A 15,660-nucleotide genomic window follows, 5' to 3' on the forward strand; every position below is an offset into this window, starting at 1 on the left:
AAACAAAATTTACATTACAATTCAAGTAACTATATTGAGAAATAAATATGACCCACAAAATTCAACTGCAGCATGGAATTCAAGAAATTTCCAGGCCAAGTATTAAAGGTAAAGTTTTATGCTTTAGAGTGGTGATTTCACACAGGAAAGGTATATCTGTAATATAAATATCAACCATAATGTCTTTCAGCAATAAACTCTACAGAAGGTTTGTTGAGGGGGAGCATTAAAAGTGGAAGCAATAATGAAAACAAAAATGGCAGAAAAAAATGGCCAGACACAAGCAGAGAATGACTGACAGAAAGTGAAAAGTACATGGGAGAGTATGGGTGGGCAATCAGAAAATGGAAACTAGTGCTTTCTCTTATTTAAGACACATGGACCCAGACAGGAGGGACTTCAGAGATCCTAGAGGGGAAGGTTCAGCACCACAGAGCCCAGAGGACCAGCAGCATCTGCTACATTCACAATGGCCAGGCCCTGTGCTCTGCTGACATTCCTGGTGGTGATGCACTACTGGTCAAGCTGCTGTCTGGGATGTGACCTGCCTCAGACTCATCACCTCAGGAACAAGAGAGCCTCCACGCTCCTGGCACAAATGAGGAGACTCTCCCCTCTCTCCTGTCTGAAGGACAGAATGGACTTTGCATTCCCTCTGGAGAAGGTGGATGCCCAGCAGATCCAGAAGGCCCAGGCCATCCCTGTCCTGCAGGAGCTGACCCAGCAGGTCCTGATCCTCTTTAGCTCAAAGGACTCATCTGCTGCTTGGGAGACAAGCCTCCTAGACACATTCTGCACTGGCCTCCACCACCAGCTCAAAGACCTGCAGGCCTGTCTGAAGCAGCACGTGGAGGTGCAGGAACCTTCTCTGAGCCAGGAAGACTCCCTGGTGGCTGTGAGGAACTACTTCCACAGGATCACTGTCTACCTGAAGGAGAAGAAACACAGTCCCTGTGCCTGGGAGGTGGTCAGAGCAGAAGTCAGGAGAGCCCTGTCTTCCTCAGCCAAGCTGCTGGCAGGACTGACTGAGGAGAAGGAGTAAGTCCTGGGCCAACGTGGAGAGGACTCTTCTGGGCTAGGATCCTGCACCTCACTGCTCAGATTTGGCCTTCTCCAAGAACTCTTTGACTTTGACCTCATTGGTTCAACTTGCCTGGATAGTTCTCCTAATATTGGGTTATAGTGTGTTGATCTGTAAGGGCATTTGCCCTATTCATTCAAATGTTTTATTTGTTTGTTTGCTTTTTTATTTATTTATTTATTTATTTATTTATTTATTTATTTATTTATTTATTTATTTATTTATTTGTTTGTTCTTCTGCTTGTTTGCCTATCTACATGATTTTAGTTATTTTTTAATACCATAGAATTTTTTATATCTTTTAAATTATCAAACTGTTATTGTTAATTTATTTCTTCTATTCAATAAATTTTTGACTCTACATGCTTAATCTTATGTGTCAGCCACACGATCTTATGAAAACTGTTTGATGCTTCTAAACTCATTCTGTACACCATAAATATAACACACCTGGACTTGGTAGGAAATAATACTGAAGCAATGTGTACTGCTTAGACTTAAGAGGTGAGTTGATGCAGCCACCCAGTAGTTCCTGTTCACTGATGTTAAAAATCTTACTTCTCTCCATGAGATAGTACTCCTCTAGATGAATAGCCAGCATGCTGTACAGAAGAAAACCAGAACATCTTGCTTGTGTTCCATTGTGCCTTAGTCCTCCTTACCTACAATTCACCCCGACCTCTCTGGCCTCCCCTAACTAACATTTGACTCCAAACTTCTATCAGATGAACTGGATTGGATTCCAAAAATGAGATATACCATAAAACCAAAATAAAATAAAGTACAAAACAAATGAGGATCTTCCTACATATCATAAAAAAGTGAAACATGATAAAAGAAAAATATGGAGTGTCAGCCCTGTCTTGGTGATGGCTTCAATTGAAGAGACAAAATATCATGATCTAAAGCATTTTGGGGTAGAAATGTTTTATTATAATTTAAGATCACAGCACATTCCTTCACTGACAGAGCTTTGGCAGCATCTTCAACAGGGCAGGAACCTGAAGACAGTGGCTCATATAGAGGTCCTGGAGGAACACACTGTCTACTGCCTTGATGCCTCAAGGCCTACTCAGCCTGCTTTCTAATATTCATCAGTACCACCTGCCCAGTGGATGGATCACCCATAGTGTGCTGGACACTCCTACAGCAGTCATCAGTTATTAAAATGATTTAGAGACTGGTCTCCAGTGCGATTCTGTAGAGACATCTTCCCTGGTGAGATCCCTTCTTCCCACATGACCCTATCAGGGGTCAATTTGAACTTAGAATTATCCAGGATAAATTCCCTTCATAATGGCCTCCAAAAACATACCTTGAAATAAATCTAACAAGGGAAGTAAATGCAATTCTTCTAAAACGACACAGCTCATCCCTCTCAATTTCATTTGGTATCTTTTTTTTATTTCAATTTTTTTTCATTTCCCATACTAATCCCAGTTGCCCCTCCCTCCCCTTCTCTGGTCTTCAACTACCCCCGACAATCCGATCACCCAACAACTCCTGAGAGTAGGGAAGGTCTCCCTTGGGAGTCACCAAAGTGTAGCATACCAAGTTGAGCATGGCTACTCACTGCTTCAAGGCTGAGCAACGTGTTTCATCATAGGGTTTGGGCTCCCAAAAGCCAGTTCTTGCACTTGGGACAAGTCCTGGTCCCTCTGCCAGGGGCCTCACAAACACATCAAGCCACACAAGGTTCAGTCACATTCAGAGGGCATAGTTGGGTCCCATGCAGGTCCCCCAGCTGTCAGTCCAGTGTCTCTGAGGTCCGACTAGCTCAGGTGAGCTGTCTCTGTGGTTTTCCCCATCATGATCTTGACTCCCTGCCCCCTTTGCTTCTAGATTCCCACCCCCCTCTGGGCTCTGAGCTCAGCCCAGTGCTTGGACTTGGATCAATTAATCTGTTTGCTAACCTTTGCCAGTGGTGCATGGATACACTGCCATCTATTGGAACCCGGGTAACCTCTCAGGGGCCCCATTACTGAGGATAACTGTATCTTCCTCTCCCAGCAGCCATCAGTCGAAAATAGTTCCTCAGCTAGGGCTGGGATTTCCTGACATGCTCCCTACTTGAAACTGGAATTTTATCTGTCTCCATCATACTGAGACTGTACATGCAGTCACGGCTGCTATCAATATGGACCTTCAGCTACTATACTGTGTCTAAAAACTCCTGTTTCCTACAGGCAGAAACTGTCTCCAGGCATCCCCATCTTCCTGCCAGCTCTTGTGTAAAGAGTACTGCCCTATGGAAACCAGGAAAGCCACACTGGTCTTTGCTCAGACACCTATTCCCTGTACATTAACCACCTGTAAGTGTCTGTGTCCAGTCATCTATGGCCAGAAGAACCTCCTCAGAGGAGCACTGAGAGATGCACAAACTCTGTGAGATGTGGAGGGTGATGTATAAAATCAGGCCTTTTGACACCACGGCCATTGCTCTTATTCTTGACATTCCTGCTCTCCAGCAGCTTCCTGTTTCCACAGGTGTCTTAAGATTGATGTTGCTAGGAAGGAAATCATTGAAATTTTGAGTGTGATTGCATTGACTCTCAGTTCACATTCCAAGGTGCACTCGGTTTGATGTAAAATTACTTTATTACGCAGCCATTGAACTTTTAAGTTGAACACTCTCAATATTGTTGCTATTGCTTCCCCTCTGAGATGACATCACTTCCTTTCTTTTGCTTTCATTTCAAGTGACACCACAATTTGAGTTCATTGCCACCAACAACGTCAGTATCTTCTCTCTAGGAAAGTGGAAAAAAGAAACAAAATATTCAATGCAATATAAAATCAAAAGAGAAATGACATCCACCATGGAGCCTCCATCACTAGAGAAAAATTAAATGAATAATTATACACATTGGCAGTACTGAAACTCTTCTATGTGATGGAATCCCTCAAGGCTCTTCTGCTCAATTTTCAAATGGACAAAGACAGAGTTTGGGCAGTATCCACTACTAAAGTAAAAATGCATAAATATCTGTAAGTCCAAACTCTTGGGTAACTAATAGGCAATCAGAGTCACTGCTATCACTGTGTCTTCTGGTCTGTATTTCTATCTCCTAACTTCAGGCACACAAGCAGTCAATGAAAAATATTGATCACAAAACTAGATTTTGGACAAACCACAAATACTTATCTCTTACAAATGTAAACTGGGACATTTACACATCACTGCAGATCACAGGGTCTTCTGCTTTTGACATCTGGGGATTCTTGACACCGATCTCTGGCCTTGTGTTCACTGCTGAAAACACAAGCCTTTCTAATGAATCCACTGAAATGAGAGCAGGGATCTTCTAGGCTTTATGGCCCCAAAGAACAGGCAAACACCACACTGTGTGTGAGTGCTGACGTCATGAAGGGATGGTGAACATTCTCAAGGAGTGTGGTACAAGAAGAGGGCTGAGGACACTGTACCACTGTGCAGCAGAGCGTGTGAGTCGACTCAAACTCCACTGAAGAAGTCACAGGGCACTTAGAGAAAAGGCAGGAACCAGGCATCGCAGTCTCTAAACTCAGACACAGCTAGAAAGAACATGCATTCTGTTTTGGGTAGTTGTTGTTAGTCGAAAACTCCTCGATACGGGAATATTGGGCAGAAAGGGTGATGTATCCATGGATCCTGACTTTGAAGGCACTGTATAGCACAACCCCAAGGCTGACAAAATTGGTCCATGACAGAGAGAAATTTCCGAGACGCTCTGTTAACAGTAGAAGTCACAATGGCTATAACACAGAAAAGCCCAGAATGTTCTTCATTCAGACGAATGATCTGGAACACTAAACAGTTCATGAAATCTACAGGCCAAGACGGCATGCCTTTCCATCTTAAGGTCAGAGGACACCAAATGTGGCAAAATAACGCCAAAACATTTCCTTAGAGCAAAGCATAGATGATACATTTCATGAGTTTTTGTGAACATATGTGTGTGTGCAGCAAAGATTGAGAGTGAGAGAACAACTTGATGAAATAGATTTTCTGGTGGTATTATGTTCCCTGAAATATTGTGCACCCTAATAAACTTATCTGGGGTCTGAGACAGAACAGCCACTAGATACAAAGGCTAGAAAACGGTGGCACTCACACCTTTGATCCTAGCACTCCAGAGGTAGAAATCCCTCTGGATCTCTGTGAGTTCACGGCCACATTGGAAATGGCAGGCATGGTGACACACACCTTTAATCCTAGAAATCGAGCCTTTAAACTCAATGAGTGGTGGTAGAAAGCAGAAAGGTATATAAGGCGTGAGGACCAGAAACTAGAAGCATTTTGGCTGGTTAAGCTTTTAGCTGGTTAAGCTTCAGGCTTTCAAACAGCAGTTCAGCTGAGAGCCATTGGGATGAGGACACAGAAGCTTCCAGTCTGAGGAAACAAGACCAAGCAGAGAAGTTGGCCAGGTGAGGTTAGCTGTGGTTTGTTCTGGTTCTCTAATCTTCCAGTTCACCCCAATACCTGACTCAGGTTTGATTTTATTAATAAGAACTTTTAAAATTCATGCTAAATCAATGTGGTGGTATTGTGTTCCCCAAAATATTGTGCACCCTAATAAACTTAACTGGGGTTAGAGACAGAACAACCACATTATTAAACATAGAGGATAGACAGTGGTAGCACATGCCTTTAATCCTAGCATTCCAAAGGCAGAAATCCATGTGTTCAAGGATACAGCCAAGCCTGGTGACACATGCCTTTAATCCCAGAAAGTGAGCCTTTAATCCCAAGGAGTGATGGTAGAAAGCAGAAAGGTATATAAGGCGAGAGGACCAGAAACTAGAGGCATTTGGCTGGTTAAGCTTTCAGGCTTCTAGCAGTAGTTCAGCTGAGAGCCATTGGGATGAGGAAACAGAAGAATCCAGTCTGAGGAAACAAGACCAGCTGAGAAGTTGGCCAGGTGAGGTTAGCTATGACATGTTCAGTCTCTCTGATCTTCCAGAATTCACCCCAATATCTGGTCCGGGTTTTATTTTATTAATAAGAACTTTTTCAGATTCATGCTACAAGTTTTCTGCTCCAACCATGAGTTCCAGGCATCAACATGAATATGTCAGTCTTGATCAGGAAGCTCTTGTTGATTGTGCCATAATAACCACCAAATGATCATTCAATCAATACCTAATATACAATACAAACCAAATTTGATCCTTCATATACTTAAGAACATAAGTGTATTAAAACAACTAGAATAAAATAACTCAACCTCACAACCCTAACCAACACAGACAAGATTTTCACATGTGCTATTTTTTCAAATAACACCTGTAGACTCACAAAAAATTAGTTGAAACAAAACTGACATTACAATTCAAGTAGCTATATTAAGTACTAAATATGACCCACAAAATTCAACTGCAGCATGAAATTCAAGAAATTTCCAGGCCAAGTATTAGAGGTAAGGTTTTATGCTTTACAAGTGAGTGATTTAACACAGGAAAGGTATATCTGTAATATAAGTATCAACAATAGTATCTGTCATGAATAAACTCTACAGAAGGTTTGTTGAGGGAGAGTATTGAAAGTGGAAGCAATAATGGAAACAAAAATGGCGGGAAAAAATAGCAAGACACAAGCAGAGAATGACTGAAAGAAAGTGAAAAGTACATGGGAGAGTATGCGTGGGCAATCAGAAAATGGAAACTAGTGCTTTCTCTTATTTAAGACACATGGACCCAGCCAGAAGAGACTTCAGAGAACCTAGAGGGGAAGGTTCAGGACCACAGGGCCAAGAGGACCAGCAGCATCTGCCACATTCACAATGGCCAGGCCCTGTGCTCTGCTGACATTCCTGGTGCTTATGCACTACTGGTCAAGCTGCTGTCTGGGATGTGACCTGCCTCAGACTCATCACCTCAGGAACAAGAGAGCCTCCACACTCCTGGCACAAATGAGGAGACTCTCCCCTCTCTCCTGTCTGAAGGACAGAATGGGCTTTGCATTCCCTCTGGAGAAGCTGGATGCCCAGCAGATCCAGAAGGCCCAGGCCATCCCTGTCCTGCAGGAGTTGACCCAGCAGGTCCTGATCCTCTTCAGCTCAAAGGACTCATCTGCTGCTTGGGAGACAAGCCTCCTAGACACATTCTGCACTGGCCTCCACCACCAGCTCAAAGACCTGCGTGCCTGTCTGATGGAGCAGGGTGAGGTACAGGAACCTTCCCTGAGCTTGGAAGATTCCCTGGTGGCTGTGAGGAAATACTTCCACAGGATCACTGTCTACCTGAAAGAGAAGAAACACAGTCCCTGTGCCTGGGAGGTGGTCAGAGCAGAAGTCAGGAGAGCCCTGTCTTCCTCAGCCAAGCTGCTGGCAGGACTGACTGAGGAGAAGGAGTAAGTCCTGGGCCAACGTGGAGAGGACTCTTCTGGGCTAGGATCCTGCACCTCACTGCTCAGATTTGGCCTTCTCCAAGAACTCTTTGACTTTGACATCATTGATTCAACTTGCCTGGATAGTTATCCTAATATTGGGTTATATTGTGTTGATCTGTAAGGGCATTTGCCCTATTCATTCAGATGTTTTATTTGTTTGTTTGCTTATTTATTTATTTATTTATTAGTTCTTCTGCTTGTTTGCCTATCTACATGATTTTAGTTATTTTTTAATACCATAGAATTGTATACATCCTTTAAATTATCAAACCGTTATTGTTAATTTATTTCTTCTATTCAATAAATTTTTGACTCTACATGCTTAATCTTATGTGTCAGCCACACGATCTTATGAAAACTGTTTGATGCTTCTAAACTCATTCTGTACACCATAAATATAACACATCTGGACTTGGTAGTAAATAATACTGAAGCAATGTGTACTGCTTAGACTTAAGAGGTGAGTTGATGCAGCCATCTCGTAGTTCCTGTTCACTGAAGGCAAAAATCTTACTTCTCTCCATGAGATAGTACTCCTCTGGATGTATAGCCAGCATGCTGTACAGAAGGAAACCAGAACATCTTGCTTGTGTTCCATTGTGCCTTAGTCCTCCTTACCTACAATTCCCCCCCCCCGACCTCTCTGCCCTCCCCTAACTAACATTTGACTCCAAACTTTTATCAGATGGACTCCATTGGATTCCAAAGATGAGGGAGACCATAAAACCAAAATAGAATAAAATACAAAACAAATGAAGATCTTCCTACATATCATTAAAAAAGGGAAACATGATAAAAGAAAAAAAATGGAGTGTCAGCCCTGTCTTGGTGATGGCTGGAATTGCTGAGACAAATTATCATGATCAAAAGCATTTGGGGTAGAAATGTTTTATTCTAGTTTAAAATCACAGCACATTCCATCACTGACAGAGCTTTGGCAGGATCTTCAACAGGGCAGTCACCTGAAGACAGTGGCTCATATAGAGGTCCTGGAGGAACACACTGTCTACTGCCTTGATGCCTCAGGGCCTACTCAGCCTGCTTTTAAATACTCATCAGGACCACCTGCCAAGGGGTTGGGTCACACATAGTGTGCAGTCATCAGTTATTCAAATGATTTAGAGACTGGTCTCCAGTGCGATTCTGTAGAGACAACTTCCCTGGTGAGATCCCTTCTTCCCACATGACCCTATCAGGGGTCAATTTGAACTTGAATTATTCAGGGTAAATTCCATTCATAATGGCCTAAAAAAACATACCCTGAAATAAATCTAACAAGGGAAGTGAATGCAATTCTTCTAAAACGACACAGCTCATCCCTCTCAATTTCATTTGGTATCTTTTTTTTTTATTTCAATTTTTTTCATTTCACATACTAAGCCCAGTTGTCCCTCCCTCCCCTTCTCTGGTCCTCACCTTTCCCCCATCAACCCCATCACCCAACAACTCCTCAGAGGAGGGAATGTCTCCCTTGGGAGTCAACAAAGTGTAGCATACAAAGTTGAGCACAGCTACTCACTGCTTCAAGGTTGAGCAACGTGTTCCAGCATAGGGTTTGGACTCCCAAAAGCTAGTTCTTGCACTTGGGACAAGTTCTGGTCCCTCTTCCAGGGGCCTCACCAACAGATCAAGCCACACAAGTGTCAGCCGCATTCAGAGGGCATAGTTGGGTCCCATGCAGGTCCCCCAGCTGTCAATCCAGTGTCCCTGAGCTCCCACTAGCTCAGGTCAGCTGTCTCTGTGGTTTTCCTCATCATGATCTTGACTCCCTGCCCCCCTTTGCTTCTAGGTTTCCACCTCCTTCTCTTCTGATCTCCAGGAGCTCAGCCCTGTGCATGGACTAGGATCAATGAATCTGTTTGCTAACTGTTGCCAGTGGTGCATGGGTACACCGCCATCTTTTGGAACCCGGGCAACCTCTCAGGGGCCCCATTACTGAGGATAACTGAATCTTCCTCTCCCAGCAGCCATCAGATGAAAATAGTTCCTCAGCTAGGGCTGGGATTTCCTGACATGCTCCCTACTTGAAACTGGAATTTTATCTATCTGTATCATACTCAGACTGTGCATGCAGTCACAGCTGCTATCAACATGGACCTTCAGCTACTATACTGTGTCTACAAACTCCTGTTTCCTACAGTCAGAAACTGTCTCTGGGAATCCCCATCTTCCTGCCAGCTCTTGTGTAAAGAGTACTGCCCTATGGAAACCAGGAAATCCACACTGGTCGTTGCTCAGACACTTATTCCCTGTACATTAACTACCTGTAAGTGTCTGTGTCCAGTCATCTATTGCCAGAAGAACCTCCTCTGAGGAGCACTGAGAGATGCACTTATCCTCTGTGAGATGAGGAGGGTGATGTATAAAATCAGACCTTTTGACACCACAGCCATTGCTCTTATTCTTGACATTCCTGCTCTCCAGCATCTTGCTGTTTCCATAGGTCTGTTAAGATTGATGTTGCCAGGAAGAAAAGCATTGAAATTTTGAGTATGATTGCATTGACTCTACAGTTCACATTCCAAAATGTACTCGGTTTGATGTAAAATTACTTTATTTTATGCTATTGAACTTTTAGGTTGAAAACTCTTAACATTGTTGCTATTGCCTCCCCAACGGGAAACATCACTTCCTTTTTCTTTCATTTCGAGTGACACCACAATTTCAATTCAATGCCACCAACAACGTCAGTATCTTCTCTCTAGGAAAGTGGAAAAAAGAAACAAAATATTCAATGCAATGAAAATTCAATACAGAAATGACATCCGCCATGGAGCCTCCATCACCATAGAAAAATTAAGGCAGGGCGGTGGTGGCGCAAGCCTTTAATCCCAGCTCTCGGGAGGCAGAGCCAGGCGGATCTCTGTGAGTTCGAGGCCAGCCTGGGCTACCAAGTGAGCTCCAGGAAGGCGCAAAGCTACACAGAGAAACCCTGTCTCGAAAAAAAAAAAAAAAAAAAAAAAAAAGAAAAATTAAATGAATAATAATACACATAGGCAGTACTGAAACTCTTCTATGTGATGAAATCCCTCAAGACTCTTCTGCTCAATTTTCAAATGGACAAAGACAGAGCATGTGCAGTATCCACTACTACAGTAAAATTGCATAAATATCTGTAAATCCAAACTTCTTATAGGTAACTAATAGGCAATCAGAGGCACTGCTATTACTGTGTCTTCTGGTCTGTATTTCCACCTCCTAACTTCAGGCACAGCAATCAGTCAATGAAAGATATTGATCACAAAACTAGATTTTGGAAAAATCACAAATACTTATCTCTTACAAATGAAAACTAGGACATTCACACATCACTGCAGATCACAGGGTTTTCTGCTCTTGACATCTGGGGATTCTTGACACTCTGATCTCTGGCCATGTGTTCACTGCTGAACACAAAAGCCTTTCTAATGAATCCACTGAAGTGAGAGCAGCGATCTTCTAGGACTTATGACCCCAAAATACAAGCAAACACCACACTGTGTCTGAGTGCTGATGTCATGAAGGGATGGTGAGCATTCTCAAGAAGTGTGGTACAAGAAGAGGGCTGAGGACACTGTACCACTGTGCAACAGAGGGTGTGAGTCGACTCAAACTCCACTGAAGAAGTCACAGGGCACTTAGAGAAAAGGCAGGAACCAGGCATCACAGTCTCTAAACTCAGACACAGCTAGAAAGAACGTGCATTCCATTTTGGGTAATTGTCATTAGTCGAAAAATTCTCCAAATGGGAATATTGGGCAGAAAGGGAGATGTATCCATGGATCCTGACTTTGAAGGCACTGTGAAGCACAACCCCAACGCTGACAAAATTGGACCATGACAGAGAGAAATTTCAGAGACGCTCTGTTAACAGTGGAAGTCACAATAGCTATAACACAGAGAAGCCTGGAATGTTCTTCATTCAGACCAATGGTCTCCTGGAACACTAATGAGTTCATGAAACCTACAGGCCAAGACGGCATTCCTTTCCATCTTAAGGTCAGAGGACACCAAAAGTGTCAAAATAATGTCGAAACTTTTCCTTAGACCGAAGCATATATGATACATTTTATGAGTTTTTGTGAACATATGTGTGTGTGCGCAGCAAAGATGTGGAGTGAGAGAACAACTTCCATGAATAAGTTTTCTGCTCCCACCGTGAGTTCCAGGGATCAACATGAATATATCAGTCTTGATCAGGAAGCTCTTGTTGATTGTGCCATACTAACCACCAAATAGTCATTCAATAATTACCTAATAATATACAATACAAACCAAATTTGATCCTTCATATACTTAAGAACTCAAGTGTATCAAGACAACTAGAATAAAATAAGTCAACCTCACAACCCTAACCAACATAGACAAGATTTTCACATGTGCCATGGTTTTAAATAACACCTGTAGAATCACAAAAAAACTAGTGGAAACAAAATTGACATTACAATTCAAGTAGCTTTATTAAAAAATAACTATGACCCACAAAATTCAACTGCAGCATGGAATTCAAGAAAGGCCAAGTATTAGAGGTAAGGTTTTATGCTTTACAAGTGAGAGATTTAACACAGGGAAAAAAATGGCCAGACACAAGCAGAGAATGACTGACAGAAAGTGAAAAGTACATGGGAGAGTATTGGGAGGGCAATCAGAAAATGGAAACTAGTGCTTTCTCTTATTTAAGACACATGGACCCAGCCAGGAGAGACTTCAGAGAACCCAGAGAGAAGGTTCAGGACCACAGGGCCCAGAGGACCAGCAGCATCTGCCACATTCACAATGGCCAGGCCTTGTGCTCTCCTGACATTCCTGGTGGTGATGCACTCCTGGTCAAGCTGCTGTCTGGGATGTGACCTACCTCAGACTCATCACCTCAGGAACAAGAGAGCCTCCACACTCCTGGCACAAATGAGGAGACTCTCCCCTCTCTCCTGTCTGAAGGACAGAATGGACTTTGCATTCCCTCTGTAGAAGTGGATGCCCAGCAGATCCAGAAGGCCCAGGCCATCCCTGTCCTGCAGGAGCTGACCCAGCAGGTCCTGATCCTCTTCAGCTCAAAGGACTCATCTGCTGCTTGGGAGACAAGCCTCCTAAACACATTCTGCACTGGCCTCCACCACCAGCTCAAAGACCTGCGTGCCTGTTTGATGGAGCCGGGTGAGGTACAGGAATATTCTCTGAGTCAGGAAGACTCCCTGGTGGCTGTGAGGAACTACTTCCACAGGATCACTGTCTACCTGAAGGAGAAGAAACACAGTCCCTGTGCCTGGGAGGTGGTCAGAGCAGAAGTCAGGAGAGCCCTGTCTTCCTCAGCCAAGCTGCTGGCAGGATTGACTGATGAGAAGGAGTAAGTCCTGAGCCAAAGTGGAGAAGACTCTCCCTGGCTAGGATCCTGCACCTCACTGCTCAGATTTGGCCTTCTCCAAGAACTCTTTGACTTTGACATCATTGATTCAACTTGCCTGGATAGTTATCCTAATATTGGGTTATATTTTGTTGATCTGTAAGGGCATTTGCCCTATTCATTCAGATGTTTTATTTGTTTGTTTGCTTATTTATTTATTTATTTATTTATGTATTTTATTTATTTATTTATTTATTTATTTATTTCTTCTGCTTGTTTGCCTATCTACATGATTTTAGTTATTTTTTAATACCATAGAATTTTATATATCTTTTAAATTATCAAACCTTTATTGTTAACTTATTTCTTCTATTCAATAAATTTTTGACTCTACATGCTTAATCTTACGTGTCAGCCACACAATCTTATGAAAACTGTTTGATGCTTCTAAACTCATTCTGTACACCATAAATATAACACATCTGGACTTGGTAGGAAATAATACTGAAGCAATGTGTGCTGCTTAGACTTAAGAGGTGAGTAGATGCAGCCACCCAGTAGTTCCTGTTCACTGATGATAAAAATCTTACTTCTCTCCGTTAGATAGTACTCCTCTGGATGTATAGCCAGCATGCTGTACAGAAGGAAACCAGAACATCTTGCTTGTGTTCTATTGTGCCTTGGTCCTCCTGACCAACAATTCGCCCCGACCTCTCTGGCCTCCCCTAACTAACATTTGACTCCAAACCTCTATCAGATGAACTGGATTGGATTCCATAAATGAGATATACCATAAAATCAAAATAAAATAAAGCACAAAACAAATGAGGATCTTCCTACGTACCATTAAAAAAGTGAAACATGATAAAAGAAAAATATGGAGTGTCAGCCCTGTCTTGGTGATGGCTTCAATTGAAGAGACAAAATATCATGATCTAAAGCATTTTGGGGTAGAAATGTTTTATTATAATTTAAGATCACAGCACATTCCTTCACTGACAGAGCTTTGGCAGCATCTTCAACAGGGCAGGAACCTGAAGACAGTGGCTCATATAGAGGTCCTGGAGGAACACACTGTCTACTGCCTTGATGCCTCAAGGCCTGCTCAGCCTGTTTTCTAGTATTCATCAGGACCACCTGCCCAGTGGATGGATCACCCATAGTGTGCTGGACACTCCTACAGCAGTCATCAGTTATTAAAATGATTTAGAGACTGGTCTCCAGTGCGATTCTGTAGAGACATCTTCCCTGGTGAGATCCCTTCTTCCCACATGACCCTATCTGGGGTCAATTTGAACTTAGAATTATCCAGGATAAATTTCCTTCATAATGGCCTCCAAAAACATACCTTGAAATAAATCTAACAAGGGAAGTAAATGCAATTCTTCTAAAACGACACAGTTCATCCCTCTCAATTTCATTTGGTATCTTTTCTTTTATTTCAATTTTTTTTCATTTCACATACTAATCCCAGTTGTCCCTCCCTCCCCTTCTCTGTTCCTCAACTTCTGCCCATCAATCCGATCACCCAACAACTCCTGAGAGGAGGGAAGGTCTCCCTTGGGAGTCAACAAAGTGTAGCATACAAACTCCAGCATAGCTACTTACTGCTTCAAGGCTGAGCAACGTGTCCCAGCATAGGGTTTGGACTCCCAAAAGCCAGTTCTTGCACTTGGGACAAGTCCTGGTCCCTCTGCAAGGGGCCTCACCAAGAGATCAAGCCACACAAGGTTCAGTCACATTCAGAGGGCATAGTTGGGTCCCATGCAGGTCTCCCAGCTGTCAGGCCAGTGTTCCTGAGGTCCGACTAGCTCAAGTCAGCTGTCTCTGTGGTTTTCCCCATCATGATCTTGACTCCCTGCCCCCTTTGCTTGTAGGTTCCCACCTCCCTCTCTTCTGATCTCCAGGAGCTCAGCCCTGTGCTTGGACTAGGATCAATGAATCTGTTTGTTAACTGTCCCCAGTGGTGCATATATACACGGCCATCTAGTGGAACACGGGCAACCTCTCAGGGGCCCCATTACTGAGGATAACTGAATCTTCCTCTCCCAGCAGCCATCAGATGAAAATAGTTCCTCAGCTAGGGCTGGGATTTCCTGACATGCTCCCTACTTGAAACTGGGATTTTATCTATCTGTATCATACTTAGACTGTGCATGCAGTCACAGCTGCTATCAATATGGACCTGCAGCTACTATATTGTGTCTACAAACCCTGTTTCATACAGTCAGAATCTGTCTCTGGGAATCCCCATCTTCCTGCCAGCTCTTGTGTAAAGAGTACTGCCCTATGGAAGCTAGGAAATCAATAGTGGTCTTTATTCAGACACCTATTCCCTGTACATTAACCACTTGTAAGTGTCTGTGTCCAGTCATCTATTGCCAGAAGAACCTCCTCTGAGGAGCACTGAGAGATGCACTTATCCTCTGTGGGATTAGAGTGTGATGTATAAAATCAGACCTTTTGACACCACGGCCATTGCTCTTATTCTTGACATCCCTGCTCTCCAGCAGCTTCCTGTTTCCACAGGTGTCTTAAGATTGATGTTGCTAGGAAGGAAATCATTGAAATTTTGAGTGTGATTGCATTGACTCTACAGTTCACATTCCAAGATGCACTCAGTTTGATGTAAAATTACTTTATTTCGCGGCCATTGAAGTTTTAAATTGAACACTCTCAACATTGTTGCTATTGCTTCCCCTCTGGGATGACACCACTTCCTTTCTCTTGCTTTCATTTCAAGTGACACCACAATTTGAGTTCATTGCCACCAACAACGTCAGTATCTTCTCTCTAGGAAAGTGGAAAAAAGAAACAAAATATTCAAGGCAATGGAAATTCAAAAGAGAAATGACACCCACCACAGAGCCTCCATCACCACAGAAAAAT

General features: G+C 43.0%; 2 protein-coding genes and 1 pseudogene across 2 annotated transcripts; all 3 read left to right on the plus strand.

Annotated features, from left to right (window-relative positions):
* The first annotated feature begins 469 nt into the window (after nucleotides 1-469).
* Nucleotides 470-1,042, plus strand: LOC131905009 (interferon alpha-12-like). Its single transcript, XM_059255979.1, has one exon. It carries the CDS (start codon nucleotides 470-472, stop codon nucleotides 1,040-1,042), a length of 573 nt encoding a protein of 190 aa, XP_059111962.1.
* Nucleotides 1,043-6,843: 5,801 nt separating this feature from the next.
* On the plus strand, nucleotides 6,844-7,416 carry LOC131905011 (interferon alpha-12-like). The gene has a single exon (XM_059255980.1). The coding sequence runs from the start codon at nucleotides 6,844-6,846 to the stop codon at nucleotides 7,414-7,416; it is 573 nt and encodes a 190-aa protein (XP_059111963.1).
* A 4,790-nt stretch (nucleotides 7,417-12,206) lies between these two features.
* Nucleotides 12,207-12,778, plus strand: LOC131905012 (interferon alpha-13-like; annotated as a pseudogene).
* The last annotated feature ends 2,882 nt before the right edge of the window (nucleotides 12,779-15,660 follow it).

The sequence above is a fragment of the Peromyscus eremicus genome, chromosome 2, assembly GCF_949786415.1.
Source record: "Peromyscus eremicus chromosome 2, PerEre_H2_v1, whole genome shotgun sequence".
NCBI classification, from domain to species: domain Eukaryota; kingdom Metazoa; phylum Chordata; class Mammalia; order Rodentia; family Cricetidae; genus Peromyscus; species Peromyscus eremicus.

Bases quoted from the DNA above. Each gene is read 5' to 3' on its own strand.
- LOC131905009 (XM_059255979.1), top strand. From the start codon at position 470: ATGGCCAGGCCCTGTGCTCTGCTGACATTCCTGGTGGTGATGCACTAC.
- LOC131905011 (XM_059255980.1), top strand. From the start codon at position 6,844: ATGGCCAGGCCCTGTGCTCTGCTGACATTCCTGGTGCTTATGCACTAC.